This window comes from Taurulus bubalis (assembly GCF_910589615.1).
Source record: "Taurulus bubalis genome assembly, chromosome: 5".
Taxonomy (NCBI): Eukaryota; Metazoa; Chordata; class Actinopteri; order Perciformes; family Cottidae; genus Taurulus; species Taurulus bubalis.
In genome coordinates, this window is record NC_136593.1 from 17,323,975 (window position 1) to 17,334,914 (window position 10,940).

At 39.1% G+C, this 10,940-nt stretch overlaps 2 protein-coding genes across 2 annotated transcripts; one reads left to right on the forward strand and one right to left on the reverse strand.

Moving 5' to 3' along the window:
* The first annotated feature begins 1,052 nt into the window (after window positions 1-1,052).
* Window positions 1,053-7,293, forward strand: LOC306737149 (interferon-induced GTP-binding protein Mx). Its single transcript, XM_079218850.1, has 12 exons — window positions 1,053-1,320; window positions 2,249-2,386; window positions 2,515-2,669; window positions 2,827-2,965; window positions 4,040-4,238; window positions 4,334-4,412; window positions 4,503-4,625; window positions 4,721-4,862; window positions 4,934-5,092; window positions 5,252-5,328; window positions 5,404-5,634; window positions 5,726-7,293. Exons 1-12 carry the CDS (start codon window positions 1,134-1,136, stop codon window positions 5,948-5,950), a joined length of 1,854 nt encoding a protein of 617 aa, XP_079074976.1. The 5' UTR covers window positions 1,053-1,133; the 3' UTR covers window positions 5,951-7,293.
* Window positions 7,294-7,828: 535 nt separating this feature from the next.
* thoc7 (THO complex 7) lies at window positions 7,829-10,048 on the reverse strand. The gene is made up of 8 exons (XM_079218553.1): window positions 9,744-10,048; window positions 9,394-9,514; window positions 9,167-9,294; window positions 8,862-8,948; window positions 8,515-8,572; window positions 8,328-8,394; window positions 8,163-8,232; window positions 7,829-7,981 (listed from the first exon to the last, which is right to left on the reverse strand). The coding sequence occupies exons 1-8, from the start codon at window positions 9,760-9,762 to the stop codon at window positions 7,920-7,922; spliced, it is 612 nt and encodes a 203-aa protein (XP_079074679.1). The 5' UTR covers window positions 9,763-10,048; the 3' UTR covers window positions 7,829-7,919.
* Window positions 10,049-10,940: the final 892 nt, after the last annotated feature.

The window sequence follows — 10,940 nt, forward strand, 5'->3', positions numbered from 1 at the left end:
AGGTGCAGAAAAAAATAAGCATTTTCTTTCTAACATTTTTACATTATATAAAATGTGTGATGTAATAAATGCTGCGAGGCAGAGAAATTAAATGTCCAGCATATAGATTACACTTACTTTGTAATACGACTTCAGGTGCTTAATCATCTCTGTCAGGGTGGCCCCACTGTCATTGCTGCTTGTCTTCAATGCTTGGGCAAAATTGAAACCCGTAGAAGGCTGCTCCTCTTCCCTCTTCCGCTTCCCTAACTTCTTGCTGTATGTGCTGTCCTGAGTGTAAACAATCAATTCCATCTTAAACTGAGTCCTCAGCATGGACTCTGCTGCAGTTTCCTTCTCCTTTCTGATGGCTTCAATCTTAATCTAAAGGAAATACAAAAGTAGCGCCTCCAACACGGAGCTCTTCCCCGAGCTCTGGTCTCCAATCACGGCGATAGCAGGCAGCGCCAAGTCCTTCTCTACACCCAGAGAGCGGAGAGAGTCAATGAGGTCAATGCAGGGACGCACCTTCTCCTCGTACTGTTGGTTCAGAGTGTTCATGAGGACGACTGCTTGAATCCTGGGAAGAAACTGTGTTAAGAAAATGAATGAAATAGCAGCGATGCCGAAAAGTAAGTGCGACAGACTTCCACTTTGGAGACCCTTCAGTGACGCATGAGAAAAAGGAAATGAAAATTAAGTTTCGTTTCGTTTCGTGAACATTCGTTTCCGGTGAACGGAGATTCATCTCCATCAGGGTGAAAATATTCACACAACATAGAGTGACTAAAGATATTAAGCTCTGGTGCAGTCATAAATGTATGTGTCGGGACTTGTGTTCTCATGGATGTGGTTTTTGTTATAAATGTATGTTGGTACATTGATGTTCACGTAGCCTATGCTTATTTTAATTGATGTTCATACGAAATAGTACATGTAGGGACTTAGGACCCAGGTGGGGATGAATCTCTATTCACCAGAAAAAGAAACGAAAGTCAAGGAAACGAAACCTAGTAACTTTCATTTCCTTTGTCTCCTGCGTCCCTGAGTCTCCGCGGTGGAACTCAGTCGCACTTACGTTTCGCATCCGAGCAGCTGCTATTTCATTCATTTTCTTAACACAGTTTCTTCCCAGGATTCAAGCAGTCGTCCTCATGAACACTCTGAACCAACAGTACGAGGAGAAGGTGCGTCCCTGCATTGACCTCATTGACTCTCTCCGCTCTCTGGGTGTAGAGAAGGACTTGGCGCTGCCTGCTATCGCCGTGATTGGAGACCAGAGCTCGGGGAAGAGCTCCGTGTTGGAGGCGCTGTCAGGCGTGGCTCTGCCAAGAGGCAGTGGTGAGTTCAACTCTCTGAAAAACAATCATATTATGTGCATTTCTCAACATTTACATTCCAAAATACACACAATTGAATATATCTGTTTCGCTCCGTTATCGCTGATCTAAATGAACCCATTTACAGCAAAATAAAGCGTGAACCTTTAGCAGTTGTCTGGTTAGTTTCCCCCTTTGTTTTGGGTAGTTGTGTAATAACGCAAAAGAACGGATGCACAAGTTTGAATCTAGGTTGCGTGTTGCCTTACGTTACACAAAGTGCAATTGGTTGAATAAAAGAAAAAAATATAATTTCTGTTTTTATATTATATATAATTACTGTGTGCATGTCTCCATTGTCAACTGGGAGATGGAAATATCAAAACCTGCATGTCTGGTACAGCAGGTTTAAATGAAGGCACCATGCCAACACTACAACAACAAAAAAAAGCAAGGCATCAAGAATGCCACAAAACAACTGTGAGCATGTTTCCATTGTTAACGGGAGATGGAAATATCAAATTGTGTTATTTGCTTTAGAAAGAAAAGAGAGCAGGGTTTGGCTGACCTGAGACCGCAACCTCCCTGGTTTGAGTTTAGCTGGGACATCTTTCTTTCCCTTGTTTCATGAGAGAGAGAAAGTTCTGTTAAGGGTTCTGTATGCTTGAAAAGAACCAACTTGTGGAAAATATTACCCAACCACATCCTGGTGAATCGGCCCATTTATGGGCGGAGTGCAATCTGGTGTCGTAGCCCCTCCTAGCTGCATCCCAGTGCCTCTGTGAATCAAAATCTATATGAAACAAATCATACAGAATAACGGCTTATATTTTCAGTCAGTAGATATACATTCCCACTTTTATTAAGACAGTTTCATTGTTATGATTTCATCAAGCACACTGGATTTATTTATTTTCCCCCTCATCATCATTTACTCTTCACTAATTTAGGCATTGTGACAAGATGTCCTCTCGAACTGAAGATGAAGAGAAGGAGAGAAGGAGAGGAGTGGTACGGGAAGATAAGCTACCAGGACCATGAAGAAGAGATAGAAGACCCTGCAGATGTGGATAAAATGATTAGAGAAGGTACAGTATACACAGTTCTTTAACACTACTATAAAAGATAAGTATTGGAGGAGCTATGGATTTTTTTAGGTTTCAGTGATCAACACTTCCGGCCTGTAATTGTCAAACATCGTGTCCTCTCTCTCCAGCTCAGGAAAAATTGGCCGGGATCGGGGTGGGGATCAGTGATGACCTCATCAGTCTAGAGATCGCCTCTCCTGATGTTCCAGACCTGACGCTCATTGACCTGCCCGGCATCACCAGGGTGGCTGTAAAGGGACAACCTGAAAACATTGGAGAGCAGGTATTCTAGTTCAGTGTCCCCAAAACACACTGTCAACCGTTTCATAAGGACAATTTATTTAGTAGAAAGTAGAAAGGTAAAGACAGTGAGATCTGTTGTAGTGATTTTGTAGTTCTATGATTTATAACTTTATAACTACTGTAATTAATACTTTCAGATAAAAAGACTGATCCAGAAGTTTATAAAAAAACAAGAGACCATCAGCTTGGTGGTTGTTCCATGCAATGTGGACATTGCGACCACAGAGGCTCTGAAGATGGCACAGGAGGTGGATCCTGATGGAGACAGGACTTTGGGTGAATGGGGCTGATTAGAAGAGGACCACTTGGACCAGTTACTTGACTTTAAATAGTTCACTGTCTGTTTGTTGTAGCGTTGTTGCTGGCTGCAGATTTAATAAATAACATTACACTAGGATAGTTAATGATTATAAATTAATTAAATTACTATTTATAAATCCATACATTAGTATACAATAACGATGGTATTCAGCTTACGCCATAAAATACCATTAGTTTTACTAACAGAATTTAACCAAATTTTGGGAAAAAAAGATGGGATATTTAATAAATTAAATGCTAATCTCAGTGTTGCTACGGAGTTCTTTTCATGATGTACAGGGACCTATTTTTTCTTTTCCACACAAATCAAATGGTCAAGTTCTTAATAAATTAGATATGTATTTGACTAAACATCAAATAATTGTGAAGAAATGTTATATTCGTTCCAATATCAATTCAATTTAGATTTTTAGGACTAAAATATTTCTATCTGATTATTTTGTTCTCTGGTTTAAACATATTTGGCATATGAACATCAAACTCATTTACATCTGGAAATAATCTTGTTTTCACCTGACAGTTCTGATGGTATGCAGCATGGGAATCATATTCTCCCATCTCTCAATGTGGCAGTGGATTTGGCTTTCTTTGATATCTTTTGGAGCTATCTCAGCTGCATAATTTTTCCAAACAGTTTGATATAAATCATTAAACAAAACCTGATGAATTAAAGACAGAATTACTTAAACAATTACACAACATGGTAAAGACATTGTTATTATGGTACAGAGAGACCGATGTCGATATACATGTGTACCTGTATGCATAATAAATGAATGGATCAGATTAAACTCAACATTTCAGCATCTTCTGGTGTCCTGTGCTGTGGTTGGGATCAAAGTTGCAATCAACATCTAGTTTATATGGCAGGAAACTAAAATAATTGTCAATAGCATTGTCTACCAAATAAAGCACTCTAAATTAGATTTTAAAAAAAGAAGTGCTTCTCTCTCTCTCTCTCTCTCTCTCTCTCTCTCTCTCTCTCTCTCTTTCTCTCTCTCTCTCTCTCTCTCTCTCTCTCTCCCTTAGGTATCTTGACCAAGCCTGACCTGGTGGACAAAGGCACAGAAGAGGCGGTGGTTGAAATTGTCCATAATGAGGTCATCCACCTGAAGAAGGGCTACATGATCGTCAGGTGCAGGGGCCAGAAGGAGATCACAGAGAGGGTGTCTCTTACTGAAGCAACAGAAAGAGAAAAAGCCTTCTTCAACGATCATGTGAATTTTAAGTGAGTTCATTATTTTTGGGTAATTATGCAAACAACGATTTGCAGTTTGACTGGTTGTGTACTTTCTACTCGGTCATGTTTTATTTTTGTTGTAGGATTCTCTACGATGAAGGCCATGCTACTGTTCCTAAACTGGCGGAGAAACTCACCCTTGAGCTGGTGCATCATATTGAGGTGAGTATTTGCACGGATAAGTGAACAATATGCTGTCCATTAACTTGCTTACTTCAGTTGTTATATTTTTTACCCATGTTTAATTTGCAGAGATCTCTGCCTCGACTGGAAGAGCAGATAGAGGAGAAACTTGCACAGACTCATGCAGAGCTGGACAGATATGGCGTTGGACCTCCAGCTGACGCAGCGGAGAGACTCTTCTTCCTCATTGACGTGAGCTCCCTCACTCTTCATAACGTTCACATGGCTACAAAGACAAATGCTCACCACCATGTATGAATTTGTCTTTTTTTATGTGTATGCTGCAGAAAGTGACTGCATTCACACACGATGCCATCAGTCTGACTACAGGAGAGGAGCTCAAGTGTGGAGACAAGCTCAATGTCTTTTCTACTCTCAGAACAGAGTTTGGGAAGTGGAATGCCCACCTGGAGCACTCTGGAAATTATTGTATGTATCAGTTTGATCTGGCCTACAACTGTCCACCTGCAGGACTCTGAAATATGTTGTGTGTGTTTCAGTTAACAAGAAGATTGAGAGAGAGGTGGAGGGATATGAAGAGAAGTACCGTGGAAGAGAACTGCCGGGCTTCATCAACTACAAGACCTTTGAGGTTATGGTCAAGGAGCAGATCAAACAGCTGGAAGAACCGGCTGTCAAGAAACTCAAGGATATAAGCGGTGAGGATAGGTGGTGTATGATTGAATATATGACAGATTCATCCAGTGATGTGTTTTTCTTTAATATTCAAGTTTTCTCTTGATACTGTACAGCCACCAGTGAGGTGCTCGGTGAAGAGATCAAACTGCCTTATCTTGTTTTATCTTTGTTTCTTCCAGACGCGGTTAGGAAGTTGTTCATTCAGCTGGCCCAAAGTAGCTTCGTTGGATTTCCTAACCTTATTAAAACAGCCAAGGTATCCATCTTCTATGAATTTAATATGCGTAATTTTTCTGGCAGAGTTCAGACTGACCAGAATCTTATTTTCTAGACAAAGATTGAAGCAATCAAGCAAGAAAAAGAGTCCACTGCTGAATCCATGCTGAGAACCCAGTTCAAGATGGAGCTGCTTGTTTACTCTCAAGACAGGACCTACAGCTGCAGTTTGAGTGACAGAAAGAAGGAAGAGGATGATGAGGAAGAAGAAAGGAGTATTGTGTACTGCATGGATAACAGTGCAACAATTCAGGAGCTGATGTTGCACCTTCAATCATATTACAAAGTATGTTTCCTGAACAAAAACAATGACAGAAATGTTTTGACCCTTGTTCTGCCGTCCTTTGTCAAAGTTTTCTTTCTTTTTCCTCCTTCAGATTGCCAGCCAGCGTCTGGCTGACCAGATCCCGCTTGTGATCCGCTACCTGATGTTGCAGGAGTCTGCTGTCCAGTTGCAGAGGGAGATGCTGCAGATGATTCAGGACAAGGAGAATTTTGAGTTCCTGCTGAAGGAGGATTTTGACATGGGCACCAAAAGGGCTGGTTTGCAGAGTCGCCTTAAACGACTCATGAAGGCTCGCACATTCCTGGTGGAGTTCTAGCAGAGATCAGGCATAGTCACACTTTGAACTGTATTGTTGGGGGTTTACAAAATTCAAGTTCATTGTTGTAAGTATTTTAAATGGGTTGTTAGATGCCTGACCAAAGGTCTGGGGCTAACACAAACATAGTTTATGAGATTGTATTGGTTTGTTCTACGATATGAATAATCCAATGGAAAAATCCCATCATCTTTTTTTTATTAAGAGGAAACCAGTGCAACGCTAACTTTCAGGGATGACCTCCAAAAATATGTCATGCGTGCAGAACTTTATTGCTTCCAGGCCATTCCCGGTTTCTGGGTCCTGTATGAACCCACCATAACCAATGTTTAATTAACATATTCAGTCACACAATTTGTTTATTTTAATTTATATTATAGATCAAGGCATTACAATAACATTATTAGTCCTTTAGTTATATGAAAATATACATTTCTACATGTATTTTGGGCTAAGGCCAGTAATGGGTTCAGTGGGCTCCTGAACCAACACAAACTGCACCTCCAGGGTCAAAGCAAAACAACATGAGTCCTCTGTACCTCCCTTTATTTGTCAAATACAGTACACGTGGTGAAAGTATTGCTATGGTATTTAATGTTTTTATTGTGTCCCGTGTAAAATGGACACGTTTGCTTTCAATGTTACATTTATGTCAGAACAGTTATATATCAGCAAGTGCTGAGTTGCTTTAAATGTACTGTAATATGTACTTCTGCTGTCATTCCAAGAGAAAGACAAATCCAATGCCTGTTATTTCATACGGTAAAAATAGATCATAGGATCACATTGTACTTTAAACCATGTTTCTGAGATATGTCCAGTTCAGATGCTTTGTAGTGGTTTCCTATTAATGGCTGAACCACTTTAATCAAACAGGTAGTTATTGTTTCTTCAACGGCATCTTTTTCATACTGTGCAAATATATTGGTTTAAATAAAGAAACAATTTGACTTTAATTTGGCTATTCCATCTTGCTCTTACTCGTGAATCCAACAATCTGTTCTCTTAAAATAAGCATTATTTTTTATTTAGGTGTTACACAATCTTGACATGAGCAATTAGTGACTTAAAAAGATTCTGCAACATAAATGGATCTACTACTACTACAAATAATATTACAATGATCAAAATGACAATTACGACAGTCCTGATCTGTCTTTATACAGGACAGTATGGCAGCAGAGCGTGTGCAGCATCTGCAGCTTCATGTTAAGATAGGCTGACCTGGGACCTGATTAATTAGAACTTAAATACACCATTTCATTTGTCTTCTCATGCATACCGACTTTTGGTTCTTGCTGGATGTGGTTAACTTCGTTGATCAAACTTGCTCACAACTCATGTCCCCCTTGTGGCTTTAGAGAAAATAGCAAATACAAAGTTTGACAGCAAAGCACAAGTTGCAATGTAAGCCTTATTATTTATAGGACAGATAACCTAACCAAGTCATCAAGAAGCATATATGGCTTTCCGCTTTGTGCAATGATGTGTCTGCATCAGCGATGGAAATAAAAAGCTGATTCAGTCTAACTACTGCCACCCTGTGATGGTTATATACTTTTTTTCTGATAACCATTGGTGAATGCTTTTCTCTTCGTCAATAACTTAGACTCCTGTTTTATAGCTTTGATGTATCTATCTTGCATACAGTACATTCCACGAGCCCCAAATGGCTCCCGTAGGCTGTGCATGCAGTGTATGAATGGGTTGGATAGTTCTGATGGACAGATGGTAGCCCGTGTCATCAGAGTATGAATGGGTGTGAATGGATAAATGACAAAGTGCTACAGCTCTTTTAGTGATGAAAAGACTAGAAAAACCCATTTAGGGACAGACAAATCACCATTTTGGTAAAAAAAGAAAACTGAACAAGACAGATGTGGACAAGCTTACTTTATTCAAAAATACATACAAAAAGGATTCAAAGCCAAAAACAAAATTATTTCAAAGTGGTTCACTTCAGTCAGCATCATTCACCATTCTGTGCTGGGCTCTCCTGATTGTTCTCGTCATTGTCCGATTTCTCATCATCTTGGAACAATAAAACATATTATAAGTAGGTACCTCTACTTTTTCTAAACTTGACAGAAGATGAAAAGGATCAACATTTTATTTAAACATTGGGCCCACCGATCAACAGCTATTGAGAATAAAGAAGATGGCACAGGGACATTAAAAAGCACAAACAATTGCATGTCCATGTTTTACTCACTCTCAAGGGTCTGCTGTAGTTCCTGTATGGTACTGAGGAGCACATGGAACTGCTTCTTCCTTAACTCCAGCTGTGTGGGACAAACGGGAAAGAACAATTAAAATGTTCTTAATGATTGAAGACAGAGGTTAGAATAGAATAAATTATAAATGTAATTGGCCATACCTTTGCATCTACGTTCTCCTTGATACGAGACAATTGCTGGAGTTCTTTGTCAAGCGCCTCCAACTGCCTGCAAGTGATCAAACAAACATTAAGCACATCATCTGATTATCATGGAAGCCATGACTGCTCTACTACAAAAATCTGAATAACTCAATATATGAATTAAACTAATGAGAGGCTGGCTTACTTTAATGTTTCATGTCGGTCTGGGTGTTGCTGGATAACCTTAGCTAAGGCATCGTACTCTGCAATGACAAGGGGAGAAAATAAATGTAAATGTGAGACAAGCGGAAAAACAAACCAATTCAAATAACCGTAGATATTAATATATTATACATTTTAACAGCATATATTGCCACCATTTCTTCTAAAGTAATTGATGACGAGTGTTTTTGTTACATTTTTTAAACTGAAAGTTAAGCTGCTTTTACACACCGCCAATATTGAATTTGGTCTTTCTCAGTCACAACAAAAGTAGTACATATCTTATCTGTGTGTATAAAAATCAATCTGGAGCAATACAAACTTTCGTACCTTGGCGATTTTTCCGTATTCTCTTTGCCCTCTGGATTTCTTTTTTGCATTCTGCTATCTTGTCGTGTGCCGACGTGATGTTTTGTTCTACAATGTAGACATGGTGGTGATAAGATTATCATAACACAATAAACATACATAGTTTTGTGGTGACATTGTGGCCCATTTTTGCCAGATATCACAAAGATAGAATATATGAAAAACAGGAACACAAGCATGTTATACAACATAATATGCAGTTGCCAACCAGTTGTGTGCACACTTAAACAATGTGGTCAGTGTCTTGAAAAATCCGTTTTTCTTACCTATATTAGTGTAGATTTTCTCATAATTCTCCATTTCGCGAAGATTCATGTCATAAACCATCAATGTCTTCCCCATGGAGAATTCACACTGGCCCAGTATCCCCATCATCCTCTGATACTGCGTGAACCTGAACAGAATTACAAAACAGTTTAGACTCAAAGAAAGTTCTTCAACAGACTTGTATTTACATTCAAGTCTAAGGACGTGCCCTGCAGAGCTTACGTACCCTTCCTCTGGGGTCCCGGGCGAGTTACACCATTTGGTGAAACTCTTTAGCAACACGTTGATCCGGCGATCATCTCCAGCTCCGTCCCCGTCGATGAGAAGACGTTTCCGAATAACCTCGTCTAAAAAAAGAGCGAAAGCAACCGTTCAGATACATCCGGTAAATGCAGAAGCCGCTGAGCTAACTGTTAGCCAACGTTAGCTAACATGGCTGCTCTATATTGAGTCGTTTTGAAAGGAAGCTGTTTCGACGTGTAAAGTCGGTTCATTTGAGTACACATGTGTGCTTTAGGAGTTATACTCGTGGATTTTACCTGAGAGCTGAAATCAAATGATTAAAGCCTTACTTACCATCTGTAACAGCTCCCATGTCCGTAGCTAGTCAAACTTTATTGAACAACAGGAAGTGAACAAAGAAGCTCGCCCCGCCTCCGAGGACAGACGGCAGTGATTGGCCACAGATTTCTTCTTCTTCTTCTTCTTCTTCTTCTTCTTCTTCTTCTTCTTCTTCTTCTTCTTCTTCTTCTTCTTCTTCTTCTTTATATTTAATGGCAGGTGTTACATTTCTGCCAACTACTATGCTTGAGGAAGCAAACACTTCTTCTTCTTCTTCTAATTCTTCTTCTTCTTCTTCTTCTTCTTCTTCTTCTTCTTCTTCTTCTTCTTCGTTATATTTAATGGCAGGTGTTACATTTCTGCCAACTACTATGCTTGAGGAAGCAAACACTGCCCCGTGCCGCCACAGGAAAAAAAAACAAGCAACACAGAAAAAAAAATTGAACTGGATTACCTTCATTAATCTTTTAAAAACTCAAACAAAGCTTTCTGTTTTCATTCCTCAATGTTAAACTATATCTTAAAACGTAATACTACCACCCCACACTTCTTTATTTGTTTTTGCTTTTCTCTATGTGTTTCACACTTCTGACAGTTCGATAACATGTGTCCCTGCCATTATACATACTTTAAGTCATCCTCCCATTCAAAAATAAGAATATTGCCTAAATCAAGATATAACACAAAGCTGCAAAACTGGACATGATGGCTACAAAAAACACATACACACAAAATGTAAACTGTGGAGGGTCAAAGTGAAACCTTTTGTTAAAAAAAGGTCTGTATTTGTTATCTTTATGTGAGCCTTTTTTGTAGAACAGGACCAAATAACGTGAAAGTTTGAAGCACGACTTCACCTAGAAATATTAACATTTAACTTAAAAATGCACATTACATGTGTGGTACAACTGATGAGCATTTACTATTACTATTATTAGTTATTTTGTGTTTTTTGTGTTCCAGAGCTGTTTTTAACCACACTTAGTTTCCATTTCTAGTTGTGTGCAGCTCCTTCATTTCCTTTATTTCACATAAATGTACAGTATACAATGGATCTGCAGACATACATTAATTTAAATTCTTCAACAGTCGAAAGAACAACTTAATTGACATTTGAGGCCTTGGCAACATAATTAACTAGTGTCAGGTGTATTTAATGGCAATCATATAGTCAGCTGAAATGTTATGTTGTTCTCAAAATAAAACAAAACA